At 35.5% G+C, this 22,218-nt stretch overlaps 1 protein-coding gene across 1 annotated transcript in view; it reads left to right on the top strand.

Annotated features, from left to right (window-relative positions):
- The window catches only part of LOC132561006 (tRNA dimethylallyltransferase-like), a 32,746-nt gene extending 11,446 nt beyond the window's left edge, over positions 1 to 21,300 (top strand). Inside the window, exons 4-11 of the mRNA XM_060225724.1 lie at positions 9,153 to 9,553; positions 14,370 to 14,438; positions 15,268 to 15,386; positions 17,070 to 17,147; positions 17,947 to 18,035; positions 19,364 to 19,481; positions 19,837 to 19,909; positions 20,647 to 21,300. Of these exons, the coding sequence (XP_060081707.1) occupies positions 9,153 to 9,553; positions 14,370 to 14,438; positions 15,268 to 15,386; positions 17,070 to 17,147; positions 17,947 to 18,035; positions 19,364 to 19,481; positions 19,837 to 19,909; positions 20,647 to 21,022 (1,323 nt within the window). The 3' untranslated portion in view covers positions 21,023 to 21,300. The remainder of the gene's footprint in view (positions 1 to 9,152; positions 9,554 to 14,369; positions 14,439 to 15,267; positions 15,387 to 17,069; positions 17,148 to 17,946; positions 18,036 to 19,363; positions 19,482 to 19,836; positions 19,910 to 20,646) is intronic.
- The last annotated feature ends 918 nt before the right edge of the window (positions 21,301 to 22,218 follow it).

The raw sequence follows: 22,218 nt of genomic DNA, 5'->3' as shown, positions 1-22,218 counted from the left end.
TTACCATCTGCTATATTTTTTTGTCTATAATCTGTTTACCATCTTGTCACACTATTTTTCACCTTAGTTTACATAGGATTATAGTACAGCCAAAAAAGTACCATCTCATACACTACGTACGTCAGTGTTAGTACGCTCCACACTAGTCATTTGTCTGATGAAGGTGACCGTGTAATCATCAAAACATCACACTCTAATTTTCTACTGGTTGTGCTATAAGAACTTGTATTCTATAAGAAAGGTAAAGATCAAGATCCCAGGTGTTGCAAAAGGGGTCAGTCTCCTCCCTTAGTTGAAGACTGTGAAGAAAACCTGCAGGGGGCCTACTTTTACTTGCCTCATAAGGTCATGCAGTGGAATACAGCAGGCTTGTATTCTTGAACACACTGATGTACCTTAAATAAAAGACATCAGGGAAACCACTCGGAAGCTACAACTAGTGTCCCACCATTAGTCACCTCTGACAACATGCTTTCCCCACTCCTCCGCAGGTATGAGGTACCACTGTCAGAGGTCAAGTAATTAAGGTCTCATTAATATCTATTATACAAACAATGTGTAATCTAGTTATGAGGCAGTATTTCCATTAATGCTGATTAAATGTCAGTATCTTTAAGGTAACAAATTAACAATTTGTTTAGAGCAAGATTAACACTATAAACACAAGGATCATAGAAATGAAAGTAAAACATTCTTCTGCTGCGGTTTATGTGGCCTGAGATGGCTGGCACCAAGATTCCTCTGGGACCTTGTTACAAGTTACTGTAAAATTATATCTTTTTGTGCGGCTCAATTTCCCTGATTTTTCAAAAAATATCTAATTTTTTGGGCTCTTGATTTCTTGGATAAATATAGCTTAATGTATCTACTACATGTAGCTAATATCAACAATTTGTGGACATGTGTATTCATGGTAAAGAGCCCTCGTGAAATCAAAGAAAATAAAACTCCCATGGAAAGGAATGATTCTACTGTACTATTCTTTATATTAGTGGGACAATCACTGTAAATCACTAAATATTATTGTTAAAGGGTTCTGATTCTTACTGTTTTGGATGGAATAACACCACAAAAATATACATTGAAAATAAGATTTGTGAAGACGACGATAATCAATTTAAAGAATTCTACCACAAAAACATGTTTTTTTAACCAAGTTTAATACATATGCATGGTATTACATCATTCATTTATTATTGACATAACTGTTGATAAAATAGAAAATATCATTTTTTCTGTTTATAGTATAATCTTGGTGTATTTAGGCTCGTGATGTCGTATTTTGCTGATTGGGATGGAGAGGAGTTCACCATTCACGTTAAATACACCGTAAATCACTGTATCAGAAGCTTGTTGAGGTGTGAACTGTACTGTTTACCCCCTTCCATGTCTTGCCTGGTGGCAGGACTGTGTGAGAATTTATCTAATTCTTGGTTTTTCAAACGCTTGACTTCCAGAAGCATTCACCTATATCACTGCCATGGCAATAGTACAATTTCAAACTTTAAGCTTAAAAAGCATCTATTATATTTTAATTACAAAGCTATGGAGTTGATGATGCTAATTAGCTTAAATGTTTAAAGTGATGTTGTTTTTAGCAGATAAGGTCCTAACTTTGGCTCATTTTATTTAGATTAATAACTTTCAACATAGTACTATCTGTTACTAAGGTATGCTAACAAGGCTAAAGCTGTGTGGGTCCAGGACTATCAGACTTGACTCTAAACTGATTAGCCCAATAGTAACCTTATAGTCCTGTACCTATGCTCGCGCATGTATGCATTCTAACGCAGGTGATTTACACTTGTCGTTAAAGCTGCAGACATTTTCATTGAGTTAAGATGTATTGGCCTAAATATGTGGGTGGTATTAGTATTTGACGTAATTGTTGTGTAAATGCATATGTCTAAAGCACTACAGACATACTGGATGCATGTGCATCTGTGAATGCACATGCTTTTTATAGCCAACACACATGCTGTAAAGTAGACATTCTTTTAGCGGGGAACTGATTTTATCTTCACCCATGGTTGATGGCTACACCAAAACTCCTCATTAAGTCAGTGTCGCAGTAAAGGACGCCACGACCTCACAACGGTAAAATTACCTTGAAATGAAGCAATCAACGCATGTAAATTGGAATTTCGTTAGCTTACTAATAAACACTCAACATCAAAGACAGAGGATATCTAGTGTACTCCAGAACCCCTGTATCTTTGGAGGAATACAAAGCATCCTCAATTTACACACAGAAATGAACAATATCTGCAGTCTTTGACTTCTACAATCAACTCTGAAAAAACCTTCAGTAGATTCAAGAATAAAATGACCAGAAAGAGATTGTGTTAAAAAAACCAAATGTACTTGTGTACAGACATTTACAGATGTACAAATGAACAGTAGACTGAGATTTAGGTATATGTACTCTTATCTTTGGAGAAGCAGACAGTCATTGCATACTATGTGAACTCTACCAGTGTTCTGATTAAATGAGTTTTGAGCTTAATGCTTGCTGTTTAAATATATGTGAAACATAATGTGTCTACTTTTAAAAATTTGTCTTAATAGGAAACTTAACCTGTTTGTGATACTGAAAAACTTGTCATAAACTCTCTAATGAGGAAACAGATGAGTTCACTATTTGTTGATGTAGCATTATCCTTATTAGTGAGCAGGCCATGACTGGTAGTATTATCCTTATTAGTGAGCAGGCCAGGACAGGTAGAATTATCCTTATTAGTGAGCAGTTCACTGTTTGTTGATGTAGCATTATCCTTATTAGTGAGCAGGCCATGACAGTAATTCTAAAGCAAACATCAGCATCATTAAAACTTTTCCATCCCCATACTGACTACATACAGTATGTCACACACCCTCCTACTTCATATCACTCTCATCCCTACAAATAGCACTGTCACATAACCCCTCATACTCCCTTCACCCCTACAAACAGTATGTAACACCTTGTAACTACAGTAGTTACAGACTGGTTGTAGTAACAGACAAATGTAAGTTTCAGACAGATTGTAACTATAGACAGATGGAAGTTACAGATAGGTTGTAACTATAGACAGGTGGAAGTTACAGACAGGTTGTAACTATAGACAGGTGGAAGTTACAGACTAGTTGTATCAATGGACAGGTGGAAGTTACAGACCGGTTGTATCTATAGACAGGTGGAAGTTACAGACATGTTGTAGCTGTAGACAGATGGATGTTACAGACATGTTGTTGTAGCTGTAGACAGGTGGAAGTTACAGACTTGTTGTAATTATCGACAGGTGGAAGTTACAGACATGTTGTAGCTGTAGACAGGTGGAAGTTACAGACATGTTGTAACTGTAGACAGATGGAAGTTACAGACATGTTGTAACTATAGACAGATGGAAGTTACAGATATGTTGTAGCTGTAGACAGGTGGAAGTTACAGACTGGTTGTAGCTATAGACAGGTGGAAGCTTTAGACAGATTGTAACTAAAGACAGGTGGAAGTTACAGACATGTTGTAACTATAGACAGATGGAAGTTACAGACAGTTTATAATTTTATACAGGTGGAAGTTACAGATTGATAGAAGCTATAGATAGATGGAAGTTACTGGCAGGTTGTGGTTTTTTGACATATGAGGTGGAAGTTTCTGACTGATGGTGGTAATGGAATGGTCATAGCTTTTGATTGAGTATACTATCAGATGTTTTATTTCTAGGTGTTAGCAGAGAGGATAAGAGATGTAATGAATCTGATGATAAAAGTGAGTCCACTAGTGGTTTGGTAATAGGGCTATAAAGCTTGACTACTTTAGGGTCGTTCATTACATGTTTTGGGGTCAGTAATGTCACATCTGCTTCATCACCTGTTCACTAGTCACAATAAAACCTTCAGAGATAGAGAAAGCTCTCATTAATGTATGATTATAATTGTCACTAATTTTTTTTTTGAAGATATCTTTTATAGAGCATTTTTTTATGAAGAAAAACAGATGAATGTCACACTTCATTCTGACAATTTTTTCTTCTTCGTTAGCTGGGTTTATCGCCTATACCAGCATCAATTTATTCTGACAAATAGTTGATATTGTAAGCTACAAGCTTAATCTTACAAAGGTTATAACAAAATAACAAAAATTTTCTCAGTCTAACCTTAAGATTATATACAATTTACCAAGGTTAAGTGTAACTTATCAGTCTTACCCAGTTATACACACCTAACTAAGGTTAAGTGTACCTTATCAAGATTTTATCAGTCTTACCAGTTATACACACCTAACTAAGGTTAAGTATACCTTATCAAGATTTTATCAGTCTTACCAGTTATACACACCTAACCAAGGTTAAGTGTCCCTAACCAAGATTTTATCAGTCTTACCCAGTTATACACACCTAACCAAGGTTAAGTGTCCCTAACCAAGATTTTATCAGTCTTACCCAGTTTTACACACCTAACCAAGGTTAAGTATACCTAACCAAAATTTTATCAGTCTTACCCAGTTATACACACCTAACCAAGGTTAAGTGTCCCTAACCAAGATTTTATGTCTTACCAAGATTATATACACCTAACAAAGATTAAGAATACTAACTAAGATTTCATCAGTCTAACCAAAAATATATACACCTTACTAAGGATAAGTAAACTTAACCAAGAATTTATCTGTCTAACCAATGTTAAACCTAACCAAGTATATCTGAGGACCGGTTGTGATGTCAATATCATTATAAATCTATGCTGCTCAGTTACACTTTTCATTGTGTTTAAATTTGATTTCAGCATTATTCATTTCTTACTAGCTTGTCTGGGGTATAGCTAGGTCACAGCTTTATTTTATAGTACTAGTTGGCAGCAGGTCTGTGGTGGGTGTGAACTCCGATATCAACCTCCACTCATCAACCTCTGTAACCCCCCCCACTGTGTTACCAGAATTTCCCCTCCCATAAATGCCCTCTGCCAATGAGGGGTGAAATTTTAACAAGCTTATATACCAGATACATTACATCAGTAAAATTAATAGCAGACCCTTGATTCAATTGACAGCAATTTGTCTGAGGATGTCAAGCATCATAGAAGGGTTATAAAGCCATGGTCAGGCAAGATTAATTGGTAGCTTATCGCCACCACAGGCATATGGGTAATCTTGATAGCCTGATGCTCTAGTATGATGTATAATTGCTTTATAAACATGTCCTGTGTAGACTGAGCTATTGAATACAGTTAAGCAGGACACATGTAACACTGTTGGGGCATGCTAGGTATTTATGAAGGATGTCTCTCAAGCGTTAGGGAATCACCTACTGGAACCAAAAATTTGGTCATGCATGAATCCAAGACATAGTAGCACAGCTATGATGAATTTATTCCTAGGAATATTCTGACATGGAAACTTGCCACTGACTTTTTAACATATGGAAACAGGCAATATTTATTACCAAGCAAACAAAAGGAGACAACTCTGCTGATGTTCTGAATTAATAAATTAAAAGTGGATTCATTTACTAGTGATGTATGTGTTCATACTTCAGTCAAGCATCAGGCATTGTTTACAGATGCCTGTAACACACCACTATAGATCTATGAAGCCAGGTAACATGCAGTAATCAAAACTATAATTATAAAGCAGTATTTTCCATATATCGAGTGTACTGGTCCATTAAGTTGTTGGATAACAAAGAATAATTGATATATACAAAATGTCCCTGCTAGGTAACCATGTATAAGGCTTTGATTTGTGTATACCTAGGTAGTAATGAGTACCAAACTAACCTGCTGACGAGATATTTCTTTAAAATTCAAGACAAGTCTATTGGTCAGTGTAAGTTACTGTAAGTGTGGAAATTTCCACAGGGGGTTAATTTTTACAATTTCAATAAATTAGCTGTGTGCACTGGGGTTATTTTTGCATTTGGTGAACCTTTGCATATTTGGTGTATATTTTGATAGGTATGTAATACCTCACAAATTCATACCTGTTGGCGAAATTTATACAGCACATGTATTTACTGTAAATTCCCCAATCCCTAAATTTCAAGGTTTATAATATGTCAGGGACACTTGTCCTGGGCATGTAACTGTTTTTTTAGCTAATATTGTGACTTAAAAAGGTTAAACAAGATAGACGTTTGTTACTACTGATTGTAAAGTAATTAAATAGATATGATATATATCATATGCAATAGTTCTAAATCTACTGACTATGTTATAGTAATTGGTGGTCAATGTCATAAATAATGGTCAGTGGTCCTAGAACTACTGATGACAGGAGTGGTGTGTGATGGTCAGTGGTCCTAGAACTACTGATGACAGGAGTGGTGTGTGATGGTCAGTGGTCATAGATCTATTGATGACAAGAGTGGTGTGTGATGGTCAGTGGTCCTAGATCTACTGATGACAGGAGTGGTGTGTGATGGTCAGTGGTCCTAGATCTATTGATGACAAGAGTGGTGTGTGATGGTCAGTGGTCCTAGATCTACTGATGACAGGAGTGATGTGTGATGGTCAGTGGTCCTAGATCTATCGATGACAGAAGTGGTGTATGATAGATGGTCAGTGGTGTGTGATAGTGAGATCTACTGATGACAGGAGTGGTGTGTGATGGTCAGTGGTCTGTGTGAGATCTACTGATGACAGGAGTGGTGTGATGATGGTCAGTTGTGTGATAGACCTACTGATGACAGGAGTGGTGTGTGATGATCAGTGGTCCTAGATCTACTGATGACAGGAGTGGTGTGTGATGGTCAGTGGTCCTAGACCTACTGATGACAGGAGTGGTGTGTGATAGTGATCATAGACCTACTGATGACAGGAGTGGTGTGTGATAGTGATCATAGACCTACTGATGACAGGAGTGGTGTGTGATGGTCAGTAGTCTTAGATCTACTGAGGACAGGAGTGGTGTGTGATGGTCAGTGGTCCTAGATCTACTGATGACAGAAGTGGTGTATGATGGTCAGTGGTCCTAGATCTACTGATGACAGGAGTGGTGTATGATGGTCAGTGGTCTTAGATCTACTGATGACAGGAGTGGTGTATGATGGTCAGTTGTCCTAGATCTACTGATGACAGGAGTGGTGTGTGATGGTCAGTGGTCCTAGATCTACTGATGACAGGAGTGGTGTGTGATGGTCAGTGGTCCTAGATCTACTGATGACAGGAGTGGTGTGTGAAAGTGATCTTAGATCTACTGATGACAGGAGTGGTGTGTGATGGTCAGTGGTCCTAGATCTACTGATGACAGGGGTGGTGTATGATGGTCAGTGGGGTTAGATCTACTGATGACAGGAGTGGTGTATGATGGTCAGTGGGCTTAGATCTACTGGTGACAGGGAGGAGTTTATGATGGTCAGTGGTCTTAGATCTACTGATGACAGGAGTGGTGTATGATGGTCAGACTGGCCATACAGAGGAGGATGTAGGTGATTTTGTGGAGATGTTGTGATTTATGTGGGAGCTAAGTAATAAAGAGGTCTACAGGATGACCTGGTAGGAATGGTAGCTGTAATGGAGAGCAGTTGTAAAAACATCTCCTCTGTTAATGATAGTCTCTACTAAATCCCTCAGAGACTAGGACAAGAAATGGGGGACCAGCTGCTCCATGTGGTTGATGTGTCATCCTTTCCAGGTCCAGGTTTTTGGGGCCATGTCTAGGTCATCTTACCCTCTTGTTACTCCCAAAGGCCCTGTCCCCACTCCCTACACCGAATCTAATGACCTCTCCACTGGGAATCTGCCCCACCGACACAAATACACATACTCAGGATAAAACAAAAATGAGACTAAGGTTTCTGTATGTAAAGTTGTACTGATTGCTAATGTTTAGTTTGATCTTTAGATTTAAAATGGTCTCATTTAAGGAGATACATTTGCATTTCATTTTTTCTCTCTGGATACATTCATATACTATAAACCACCAATTATTCATTGACAATTTATTTTCATGAATTCGCGTTATAGAACAGTGATGGAAATTACTTTCCATGAACATGTTTATTCATAAAACAATAACAAAATACAAAAATTTCTGAAACTTAAGCACTATAAACTTGTCTAAACAACGAACATCATGAAAATCTGCAGCCATAAAATCAAATTATTTATAATAATTTCAATATTTTAAAAATGTTTGTGCATTAAAGAAATTGTGTATTCCTTTCTGTTTCATTGACAAAATTTCCACAACTTACATTTATCTGTATTTAAATTTACTTATTAAAAACAATTTTTCTAAATTACTTCTTGAATAATGACAATCAGAAGGATGCGATTCCTCACAACATCATTTCACTAAGGTTAGGGGGATGTAGGATGTATTTTAACCGAGGACATGTGTGCCCACTGTTAGAACTTAAGTCTCAGAATGTCCCTGTGGAAGCCATTAGTGGGACTTGAACTGGCATGTTTTCTAGTGTGTATGTCATCGCTTGCTCTCACTAACATTGATAGATGTTTTTGTGGTGTATCTTGTTGTTTGGTGTAAATTATCGCTGCTTTAACATGGTGACCAGATACAATCCTACCAATACACATCTGGAGGAAATCAACATTTCCTATATCTTCATGTACAAATGGTCACCTCATTGTGTGTGTTTCCTAAATTGTAACTACAACTGCCTGGTCATGTGTAGGCTTTCCATGATCTGTTTATTGATAGACATATGATATCAGGATTGTTCTTGTTGTTAATCGCTCTCCAATCCGTTACAATTTATATTAGAAACACACACTGTCATTTTCATTATACGAAGATAGCTTCTTTTCTCCATAAATCACAATGATAAATCAGAACAGTTTTTGCTAAAAGTATGCTTAGTTTGATGTGAGAGTAGGACAGATATTGTTACTTGTTAACAAATGGTTAAAATTATTTGCAGGAAACATGTCAAATGAAATAGCAAAATACAGATAAAATTTTGTACATGACTCTGCAAATATACATTAAAAAACTTCAACAAAACGAGGGGAAATCAGAGTAAGCTGTACAGTTATTACAGGGATGAACAGATGATGAAATATGATAATACCTGTGCTGCTGGTCGTGGTGAACTTGCAGTGTAATACAAATCATGTGTAAACTTGTTTAAGTAATTAACAAGTGAACTTTATCAGTTTGGACACTTTTCTTATGTAAAATTTAAGTGTAATAATGTACTCGGCTTCAACAGGATATTGAGAAAGCACTCAAGGAGGGCCAAAGTCCAGCCAAAAAAACGAAGCTGTTCCAGACTGAACCACCGATAGAATTGACGAGTAAAGTCGAGTTGTCTTCCTTTTCTTTCGGGAATGGACAGCAAGCGAAAGAGTCATCTTCATATGTTCAAGGAAACAGAGTTCTAATACCAGAAGAAATACAAGAACCACAAATAAACCGTGACAGTGAAAACTCTGATTTGGACAGAAAGAATATTACTGTTAAAGACAAACTAAAAGAATATGGAGATGGAACATCGCTGGATTGGGAAAAATACAATGGAGTGGAATCTGATGTACTGTTTGCACGTCTTCAGGAGGTGGACCCAGAGATGGCCCTAATGATCCACCGAAATAATAGACGCAAGATAATCAGGTAAACAAACCATCAACAGATAATTAATTCATCAGCGATGTTGTTATGATAATTAACTCTTCTTAATATAAACACAAAATATTATCAATGCTGTTAATATGTATAAACACTTGTAGTTTTATTTTAGATGATAATTAGAATGTATTACAGGTAATATCAAACACTTGTTGGCATGTATTACAGGTAATACTGAACACCTGTTGGCATGTATTACAGGTAATATTGAACACCTGTTGTATATCACAGGTAATATTGAACACCTGTTGGCATGTATTACAGGTAATACTGAACACCTGTTGGCATGTATTACAGGTAATATTGAACACCTGTTGTATATCACAGGTAATATTGAACACCTGTTGGCATGTATTACAGGTAATATTGAACACCTGTTGTATATCACAGGTAATATTGAACACCTGTTGGCATGTATTACAGGTAATATTGAACACCTGTTGGCATATTACAGGTAATATTGAACACAGGTAATATTGAACACCTGTTGGCATGTATTACAGGTAATATTGAACACCTGTTGGCATGTATTACAGGTAATATTGAACACCTGTTGGCATGTATTACAGGTAATATTGAACACACTCAGGTGTTGGCATGTATTACAGGTAATATTGAACACCTGTTGGCATGTATTACAGGTAATATTGAACACCTGTTGTATATCACAGGTAATATTGAACACCTGTTGGCATGTATTACAGGTAATATTGAACACCTGTTGGCATGTATTACAGGTAATATTGAACACCTGTTGGCATGTATTACAGGTAATATTGAACACCTGTTGGCATGTATTACAGGTAATATTGAACACCTGTTGTATATCACAGGTAATATTGAACACCTGTTGGCATGTATTACAGGTAATATTGAACACCTGTTGGCATGGTAATATTACAGGTAATATTGAACACCTGTTGGCATGTATTGAACACCTGTTGGCATGTATTACAGGTAATATTGACAGTTGTATTACAGGTAATATTGAACACCTGTTGGCATGTATTACAGGTAATATTGAACACCTGTTGGCATGTATTACAGGTAATATTGAACACCTGTTGGCATGTATTACAGGTAATATTGAACACCTGTTGGCATGTATTACAGGTAATATTGAACACCTGTTGGCATGTATTACAGGTAATATTGAACACCTGTTGGCATGTATTACAGGTAATATTGAACACCTGTTGGCATGTATTACAGGCACCTGTATTATTACAGGTAATATTGAACACCTGTTGGCATGTATTACAGGTAATATTGAACACCTGTTGGCATGTATTACACCTGTTGGCATGGTAATATTGAACACCTGTTGGCATGTATTACAGGTAATATTGAACACCTGTTGGCATGTATTACAGGTAATATTGAACACCTGTTGTATATCACAGGTAATATTGAAAACCTGTTGGCATGTATTACAGGTAATATTGAACACCTGTTGGCATGTATAACAGGTAATATTGAACACCTGTTGGCATGTATTACAAGTAATATTGAACACCTGTTGGCATGTATTACAGGTAATATTGAGCTTCAGTGGATGGATATTACAGGTAATATTTAACTTCAGTTGGCATGGATATTACAGGTAATATTTAGCACCTGTTGGCATGGTAATATTTAACTTCTGTATTACAGGTAATATTTAACAGTTGGCATGTATTACAGGTAATATTTATTACAGGTAATATTTAGCTTCAGTGGATGGTTATTACAGGTAATATTTAGCTTCAGTGGATGGTTATTACAGGTAATATTTAGCTTCAGTGGATGGTTATTACAGGTAATATTTAGCTTCAGTGTATGGATATTACAGGTAATATTTAGCTTCAGTGTATGGATATTACAGGTAATATTCAGCTTCAGTGGATGGGTATTACAGGTAATATTTAGCTTCAGTGGATGGTTATTACAGGTCATATTTAGCTTCAGTGGATGGGTATTACAGGTAATATTTAGCTTCAGTGGGGTTATTACAGGTAATATTTAGCTTCAGTGGATGGATATTACAGGTAATATTTAGCTTCAGTGGATGGGTATTACAGGTAATATTTAGCTTCAGTGGATGGGTATTACAGGTAATATTTAGCTTCAGTGGATGGATATTACAGGTAATATTTAGCTTCAGTGGATGGTTATTACAGGTAATATTTAGCTTCAGTGGGGTTATTACAGGTAATATTTAGCTTCAGTGGATGGTTATTACAGGTAATATTTAGCTTCAGTGGATGGATATTACAGGTAATATTTAGCTTCAGTGGATGGATATTACAGGTAATATTTATTCAGTGGATGGTTATTACTTCAGGTATTATATATTTAGCTTCAGTGGATGGGTATTACAGGTAATATTTAGCTTCAGTGGATGGGTATTACAGGTAATATTTAGCTTCAGTGGATGGGTATTACAGGTAATATTTAGCTTCAGTGGGGTTATTACAGGTAATATTTAGCTTCAGTGGATGGTTATTACAGGTAATATTTAGCTTCAGTGGGGTTATTACAGGTAATATTTAGCTTCAGTGGGGTTATTACAGGTAATATTTAGCTTCAGTGGATGGGTATTACAGGTAATATTTAGCTTCAGTGGATGGATATTACAGGTAATATTTAGCTTCAGTGGGGTTATTACAGGTAATATTTAGCTTCAGTGGATGGATATTACAGGTAATATTTAGCTTCAGTGGATGGGTATTACAGGTAATATTTAGCTTCAGTGGATGGGTATTACAGGTAATATTTAGCTTCAGTGGGGGTATTACAGGTAATATTTAGCTTCAGTGGGGTTATTACAGGTAATATTTAGCTTCAGTGGATGGATATTACAGGTAATATTTAGCTTCAGTGGGGGTATTACAGGTAATATTTAGCTTCAGTGGATGGGTATTACAGGTAATATTTAGCTTCAGTGGATGGGTATTACAGGTAATATTTAGCTTCAGTGGGGTTATTACAGGTTATTTAGCTTCAGGTAATATATTTAGCTTCAGTGGATTACAGGTATTACAGGTAATATTTAGCTTCAGTGGTTGGGTATTACAGGTATTACAGGTAATATTTAGCTTCAGTGGGGGTATTACAGGTAATATTTAGCTTCAGTGGATGGGTATTACAGGTAATATTTAGCTTCAGTGGGGGTATTACAGGTAATATTTAGCTTCAGTGGGGGTATTACAGGTAATATTTAGCTTCAGTGGGGTTATTACAGGTAATATTTAGCTTCAGTGGATGGGTATTACAGGTAATATTTAGCTTCAGTGGATGGGTATTACAGGTAATATTTAGCTTCAGTGGGGTTATTACAGGTAATATTTAGCTTCAGTGGATGGGTATTACAGGTAATATTTAGCTTCAGTGGGGTTATTACAGGTAATATTTAGCTTCAGTGGATGGGTATTACAGGTAATATTTAGCTTCAGTGGATGGGTATTACAGGTAATATTTAGCTTCAGTGGGGTTATTACAGGTAATATTTAGCTTCAGTGGGGGTATTACAGGTAATATTTAGCTTCAGTGGATGGGTATTACAGGTAATATTTAGCTTCAGTGGATGGGTATTACAGGTAATATTTAGCTTCAGTGGGGGTATTACAGGTCATATTTAGCTTCAGTGGTTGGATATTACAGGTCATATTTAGCTTCAGTGGATGGGTATTACAGGTAATATTTAGCTTCAGTGGGGTTATTACAGGTAATATTTAGCTTCAGTGGATGGTTATTACAGGTCATATTTAGCTTCAGTGGATGGGTATTACAGGTAATATTTAGCTTCAGTGGGGGTATTACAGGTCATATTTAGCTTCAGTGGATGGGTATTACAGGTCATATTTAGCTTCAGTGGGGTTATTACAGGTAATATTTAGCTTCAGTGGATGGGTATTACAGGTAATATTTAGCTTCAGTGGATGGGTATTACAGGTAATATTTAGCTTCAGTGGATGGGTATTACAGGTAATATTTAGCTTCAGTGGATGGGTATTACAGGTAATATTTAGCTTCAGTGGATGGGTATTACAGGTAATATTTAGCTTCAGTGGATGGATATTACAGGTAATATTTAGCTTCAGTGGATGGGTATTACAGGTAATATTTAGCTTCAGTGGATGGATATTACAGGTAATATTTAGCTTCAGTGGATGGATATTACAGGTAATATTTAGCTTCAGTGGATGGATATTACAGGTAATATTTAGCTTCAGTGGATGGATATTACAGGTAATATTTAGCTTCAGTGGATGGGTATTACAGGTAATATTTAGCTTCAGTGGGGTTATTACATGTCATATTTAGCTTCAGTGGGGTTATATTTAGCTTCAGTGGATGGATATTACAGGTAATATTTAGCTTCAGTGGACCTCTAAGATTCCAACACACCTGTGTCTTCTGGCTATTACAGGTAATATTTAGCTTCAGTGGGGAATTATTACAGGTGAATATTTAGCTTCAGTGGATGGGTATTACAGGCTTTCCTTGATCTGTATTTTATCTTTCATCTCCACAAAAATACCAAAGAAAGCATGGTTAAGTGTAATATAGACATCACATATAAAAATAGATAGTTTTGATCTCGGAGAGGACTGTATTACTAGCATTAAAGTCAGCTCTATTGATTAATGTTTTGTATTATGTCAAGTATTTGGGTACATGTGGGAGAAAAAGAGTCACTTGCTATGTGGGTATGTGGGATTTTTAAGTCTGGATACAGAATTTTAGAAACTTGGGTTCTCAAACTCAACAATATTTCAGCTTCAGAACTAATTTTAGAAAGCCTGTATTCACATTTGTAACGTGGCTTGGTGGATGAGCTACAGGATTTTCATCAACAATACAATGCTGACCGATTGAAAGAGAAAAGGTAACTTCTTCAATAGTCCACCACTGAGTGCTTACTTTACTTACCACAGTAAGTTTTGTAAGATCTTTTTTCTAGCGAGTCCTGAGCGCCATATGAAAAGATTTTAATGAGGGTATTACATGGAGATAAAGAAGATGCTCAAAATTTGAATAGGTCCTACAGGAAATCATGAGCCCAGGACTAAAAATATTTGATTTCCAAAAATCACTGTGACCGTCTAAGTATATACACAGAACATCACTGGCTGTTAGCATTACTGCCTACTTACAAACCTGACGACCTACAACTGGAAAGACATACCTCATAACAGCTAAAAAAGAGACTACCAGACATAGCAAGTAAAATTGGACAGTTCAAATAATGTAACTGTACATCCTGTGTTATTCATGTAACAATTCATTTTTAAAAAAGATCAATTTGTGATTGAAATGTTTTATACCATCAACCAATTTGTTTTTTGAACTGAGAATATATTTCTATTGGCCTAGTGTATGATTTGACAAATGCCAGGGTTGGTATCTCTGGGTCCACTCCACTTTCTGTTTCTAGTCATTTGCTTTCATTTTACTGAAATTGTACTCGTAACTTTATTAATATCTATAAAGTAGTATAGTAATGGTACTTACATCATTAATGATCACTACTTTCTCAGTCATTTACAGACATGTACCAATTTAATTTCCATCATCATCATACACAGGTCAGGATTTTAAGGGTTTTTTTGAAATTCACGATCCACATTTTACAACATCAGCTACTTTCTGTATTTTAAATCATGCTTATCAATTAATATACATTGGTGTAATACAACACTTTTGTGTTAGTGCAGTGAGCCTGACTACACACAAGGTATATTCCAAAGTATAGGCTTCAAGGAATTTCATGAATACCTGGTTCTGTCAAAGGAGGAGCAGAATACAGACAAGGGGAGGCAACTCTTCAAAGAAGGTAGGACTTGGATGTTGGTCACCTTTTTTTTTAATTATGGATTTTTATGAATTTGGTACATGTATAATGTTAATTTGTAGAATGGAAAGTCTGTATCAATATAGAGAACTGTTATTGATTAATGTTTAGTACAGTTATTACTATGAGAGAAATACCAGTTTTACCCAGGAATTTGATTTCCAGTATTTATGTAAAAGAAAATCGTTAAACAAATAGGGGCAATTTAATCTCTTACTGTTACAAGCATAGAGTGCTGTTTTTGTTCCTCATTTGTTCAAAACATTCATGTTGTTACTATAAAAAATATCCCATGTGAAGATGGCGGCCAGAACAAGGCTTGTACAAAATGATAACACAGACAAATAACCTACAGTTTGTTTTGTATGTCACATCAGTCTGTATCTACCTACTGAACGTAAATCAATGTCTTTTACTTCTCACATTTTCCATCCTTTTATATACTGCAGTACTGTGTGGTCAGGGTGAAACTCCAATTTAATAGGTAAACTGCTCAAAGTTTATAAATAAGCAAATAGGATTTTTTTAAATGTATGGGATGACATATCTCCAGTGAATTGTTTAAGAAACTCAGGTGAATGCCAATTGGTCGATATTATTAACATAGAAGGTTATGTATTTTATCTTAATATCATTGTCCACCTGTTACCCGGTATTTTTTCAAATAATATATCATCAGTGATGGATGGTCATTGTAGAAATACAACATATACTTCTGTAAGCAATTTGTAAATTTGAAAACATAAACTTTTTTAGAATTTGATTGATTGATTTGTAATTCAAGTCACATCAAACAAAATTCAAATGACTTCTTTTCAATAACAAACGGTCTAGGGTCATGATATTGGGCCAGTAGCATGCTGGGATGAAGCACTACCAATTTTGTTCAACTTAATGACCTTGACCTTTATTCAAAGGGCCACAGTTGTCAAATATGCTAACTTCAACAACAGACTGTGTTATCAGTTCTGTTTAATTGAAAATTAAGCCTTTAAACTTAGAAACAATAAATACTTTGGAAATATATCAGTCCTGTTCTGTCTGCCCCAATTCTGAGATTGTGGAAAGGTTCCATAACTTTCCAAAGACCTGAAGTCATCAGGTGACCATCAAGGCCCATGGACCTCTTGTTGGACATTATTTGTTTATTTTCTCTTGGAAATAGCTCAGACCTGGTTAGAATTATTATTTTAAGTTCAAGATAGTTAAATGAGATGCACATATTGACCTCAGCTGACACCCAGGGGGCTGTTGAGTTGGTCAAAAATATGTTACAAGAAGCATTGTGACTCGGGTGACCATTAATGTCCTTGGGACTCATGTTTTTTATTTTTCAATCTTCTTTATCATCAAATTAATTTAACTAAGTCTAGTTTTACATTACACTTTATTAGCATATAACAATGTCAATTATATTTTGCTATAATAGCATGTATATGAAGAACATGCCTTTTAAAGGTTAAAATACCTTTGTTTGAGAATTTACACATTCTGTGACAACTTAATTTCTAGATAAGTGGGATACATCTGATGTTGTTTGTGTAAATATGTAGTCTTTTAACTAACATCTGTAATTTGGTAACAAAAGGACCATGTGGATTGCTAACCTTTGGTAATACAAATTTTATCCTCAATAAACAAAATGTATTTTTTTATTATTTACAGGAGTAGAAAATTTGAAGAAAAGAACTCGGGCCTATGCTAAGTACCAAGTAAAGCATATTCGCAACAGATACATCAAACGTATGTAGCACAACCATTTCCTAAATGTCCTAACTTCATGTTTTTTATCCTTGTGGATTATAACAGGTATAGCAGTAGACTACTGATAGTGCTTGATCTGTGAAAATAGAAGTGTGTTAGTATCACATTACAGAAATATTTCTGATTAAGTCTGCAATAGTGAAATGACTGGAGTTCATTTGTTCCTATTTCAATTCAAAGATTCACTTGAATAAATTTTGAATGTATTGACACATGTGGAGATGATATACTACGTATGTATAGGCCTATTGTATTCTGTATATATTGACTGGAGCAGGAAGTTTATACACTATCTGTGTATAGGCCTATTGTATTCTGTATATATTGACTAGGGCTGGTGCTATTATACTACCTGTGTATATGCCTTTTCAATTGACCAGGGCAGGAAGGTTATACACTATCTGTGTATAGACATAATGTATTCTATATATATTGACCAGGATGGAAAGGATTTTCAACTACCTGTATATAAGATCTGATGTATTCTATATATAATGACCAGGGTATATATTGACTAGGGCTGGTGCTATTATACTACCTGTGTATATGCCTTTTCAATTGACCAGGGCAGGGAGGTTATACACTACCTATATATATTGACCAGGATGGAAAGGATGTATAGACCTGTTGTAAACTGTATATATTGACCAGGGTAGGGAGGTTTTACATATAGACCTAATGCATTCTATATATATTGATCAGGATAATGACCAGGGTAGGGAGGTTATACACTACCTGTATATGGACTGTATATATTGCCTCTGTGTATGTTTCTCAGATCAGGGAGGTGTATACGCCTCTGATGTTTCTCAGTGGGAGGATAGAGTAAAGACACCAGCTGTTGAAATCCTAACAGATATTTTACAGGTAAATGGTCAAGTGCCCATAAATAAAATTATAGCTAATATAAATCTACCATTAGTAAGAGATTTATTGAGGAGTTCGAAAGTACACAAGTATATGTATTGTTTCATACCTTACTTTTCATTTGATGTGTTAATATGATGAAATCTTTGAATGTGACATCTCACTACATTTTTAACCCACCATTTATAGATGGTATTCTGTTTAAATCCCCTCAACCACTCTGCAGCCAGTATCCATACTTCAAACAATTCTTATTTCTGTTTCTTTGGAAGTGTTTGATGAATCATTCTCAAATTTCATTAGATGCATTGCCGTGGTCTCAACATGTAGAAATATGTCGTCCATTTTGTGTCTGATCAGTAAGCAGGATTGCTGACAGGCTTCTACTTTGGTATTTGTGATCCATCGTTTGTTATTGTTATTTCTTCAGAAGTGTTCATCAGATCTTTTCCAAACTTTATGTGTTGGTTGACTTTGGTCCCTAGTTTTGTTCCCCTTGATTTCAGGACCAATCAGAAAATAGAAATGGCTGACCGGTGGCCAACTTGGATTTATTGTGTCGCCTGCAGAGCTGGCGGACACTTAGGGATCACTTTGTTTGTCATCATCCATATGAAAGTTTTCCGGACTGTTTTTGGTTATGCTTTGAGTTATCAAAATGAAATTTAGTACATGGCTTCTTGTTGGAAGGGTACAGATTAAGTTTGATTTCCGGCTGTCTGTGACCCTTCTTGACAGAGTTATGCCCCTTTGAACTCAAATTCTTTGGGAATATTGTTTTCTGGAATTTTCTTCGTTATGCTTCAAGTTATCAAAATACAATTTTGTATGAGTTCTTGGTCAAAAGTTATGCACCAAGTTTGCTTCTTGGCAGTCTGTAACCCTTCTTGGCAGTGATATGTCCCTTTGAAGTTGGAAAATTTCTCAAGAATATTGCTTTGCGCAGTTTTTCCTTTATGCTTCGAGTTATAGAAACATTATGGTCGAACATTGCACATACAGTTCTGAGGAACTCTTGTCATTTTTATTTCTTAATGAAATTTAGAAATGATCTTTCTTACATATCATATTTAGGTTTCCTTTTGTCCCTAATTGTACCATTTTGATTTTGGGACTGATCAGAAAAAAACAACGAGCATGTTTCCGAAAATGGATATCAACAGTTTTTACATCAATACCAACACAAGATGTTGTCATGAGTATTATTTTAAATTTGGCTTTAAACATTTCATTCAGTGGGTGAATATATATGTTGCCGAGCTGCTTTTCTGTATTTACCTCCCTTTGTACACATTTGTTGTATGATTGGCATTTTGTATTTGTTAAAGGGGAGAGAACCCCGTCATGCCCCCATCCATTCTGAAGAGACTGATAACTACCGAGTTCATGAAGTGTGTGACATTTGTAATGATGGACGTATTTTCTACACATCACAGGAGTGGAACCGTGAGTATTTAGAGCTAGTCCAATACTTTATAATTCAATGTTTCAAAGGCATAAAACTACAAGCGGAAAAAAAAATCGAGATACTAAAAAGACTATAAAGTCCTTGTCACCTTTACGCTTAATTTTGATGTTTACTTTATAACTAATGGAAGGGATTGTGAGTCATTATCATGCTGTTAATGTGTGAAATAGTTGTAAGACAAAGTATTTATTGATGAAAATCCATGACCAAGTACTTTAATGTTTAACACAGTGGAAATAAACACATACTTGATGCATGGGGTTTATAACATATTGATATGATTGGATAGACAGAATCTGAGTTAGGATAAATGTGATTTATTTTCTTTTTCAGGTCACCTAAAAAGTAAAAGACACGAACGAAGGAAATATAAGCTGAAAAAGGAAAAAGCGAGTTTATTAAATAGGTAGGTTATTAAGTAATTAACTTTACTACAGAATTTTGATGTATATGATATTTACTATTATTCTTAGATTAACTGCAAAGTTGAGATTCCTTAAGCCACCAAAAAATGATAGCTGGCTATTTGTTTAAGACTTTACAAATATTTCTCTGAGAGTTGAAATTGAATCCTAGATGTGTGATCAAACAATTCTTATGCTAGTATTAGATAACCATGGGTATTTGTGAAACATATAACAAATAAAGTTACCTAATGCACATCGTTGGAACATTGGTGAGATCAACAGAACAGCCAAATTATGGAAGAAACACTGGGTTGTCTGTAAACAACAAAGACAATATCATTCAATCTAATTACTTAATCAGCTGATTGGAAATGAGGGAAAATATAATTGAACATTATTTGCTCTGACTAGGCCTAGTTTATATTGTAAAAGTACCACCATGAAATGTTGAGTTAGGGAATAAGCCTGACATAACACTAGACTTGTTTAACAGAAAGGCAGCAGGGGTGTTCAAATGGAAATAGGGCCACGTGATTTCATAGCATATTATAAGTACTTGGAACATTACAACCACTATTGTAAGATTTGTCTGCGACACACCTAAACAGACATAACTGAATACAAGACAATAATCACCAATTAATTGACCCTACGACATATATCTATATGAAATTTCACAAATGTCACAGCTTTGTGTATGTATTTACTATTATACATTATATTTATAACTCTGTAGCAATAAAACAAAGAAAGAAGTGACTTCTGAACCTGGGGATGAGGGAGATGATTCAGCTTTACCAAACAGTCTTAGTGGAGAGGTGAGATTGATGGGAGATAACTCATCACAGTCAGACAGTGGGAGTGGAGAGGTTGGATCAATGGGAGATAACTCATCCCAGCTAGTCAGTAGGAGTGGAGAAGTTAGATCAATGGGAGATAACTCATCTGTGCCACACTGTGGGAGTGGAGAGGTTGAATCAATGGGAGATAACTCATCCCAGCTAGTCGGTGGGAGTGAAGAGGTTGGATCAATGGGAGACAACTCATCTGTTCCACACTGTGGGAGTGGAGAGGTTGGATCAATGGGAGATAACTCATCAATGCCGGACTGAGTGAGTGGAAAGCTTTGATCAGCAAAGAGATAATTCATCAATACCAGAGCCTACTTCTACAAATAATTGTAGAATGGAAGACAACCTTTCTATACCAGACTGTGTTATTGTGTCACATTAAAGAAATGATTAAATGGGGAGATAACTATGTCAGACAATTCTAATGCTGATTAGGATTCTCTTATAACAAGCCATGACTGGGAGATAACTGTGCTACATATATGACATATGAAGATCTTTTTCATTTAAAAATTCTCATATATCATGTTTAAAGAACATTTCCAGACATGCTGTAATCTGTTATTTTGAAATATAACACAATTATAAACAAGATATTTGTTGCTTTTGATTTTATTACCTTGATTTTGATTCTGTTTTTGTTTACATGAAAATTGATCATGATATGTCATCACAGCCTTTAAGCCCTTTTTCACAGACTTGATGTTTTGAAGGAGACAGATTTCGGCTGTTATGTAAACCATATTGTTTCAATATATGAAACAACTGAAGAAATAATCTTAGAACATTGAATATTTTCACCTAAATTCATTTTATTTGCACAAGGAATGAAAAATCAATCAAAAAAGAAATTGTTATATTGAAACACTGTATATGGGTAAAAAATTTTTGCGATATTCGTTTCAAAACAAGAATTAAATTTGAACACAAATAAAAATTTTGTCATCTTGATATAAGACAAATGTTACTGGCAGTGTTGAATACATGATAACTGGTTTATCAGTCCAATGCTGTGATGATTCATTATACTGTTGATATAATGCTTTGATTGCAAGTATGTAAATGTATTCTGTACAATGTAACAAATAATTGTTCTCACGTAGCATTTATACCATTCATTGTATTGTACTTGAAATATCCTTGGATTATGGGAACTTGCCGAGTGGTGTTAATGATAGAATATCATCCTTTACTTGCAGTTTAATGAAATCCTGATTAATATTTACACGTATCTTATTATTTCATGGATAAAATGTTGACAAACAAATTTCTACCCTGGAAAATAGAGAAAGTATCATCCCAGTGAAAATGAGCTGATGCTAGTGTTAAGTATGTATGAGAAGTAAAAAATATTCCAGAATTACACTTTTTTTCTGATTGCCAGATTAGCTTATTGGCATAGCCTAGTGTCTGTCAACTTTTTCTACAAATCACTACTAGTCTTGAATGACAGGGCA

This window comes from Ylistrum balloti, unplaced genomic scaffold (genome assembly GCF_031769215.1).
Source record: "Ylistrum balloti isolate Yb309-2 unplaced genomic scaffold, AGI_CSIRO_Ybal_v1 Utg371136, whole genome shotgun sequence".
Classification (NCBI taxonomy): domain Eukaryota; kingdom Metazoa; phylum Mollusca; class Bivalvia; order Pectinida; family Pectinidae; genus Ylistrum; species Ylistrum balloti.
This window is presented reverse-complemented; position numbering and strand designations above follow the sequence as displayed.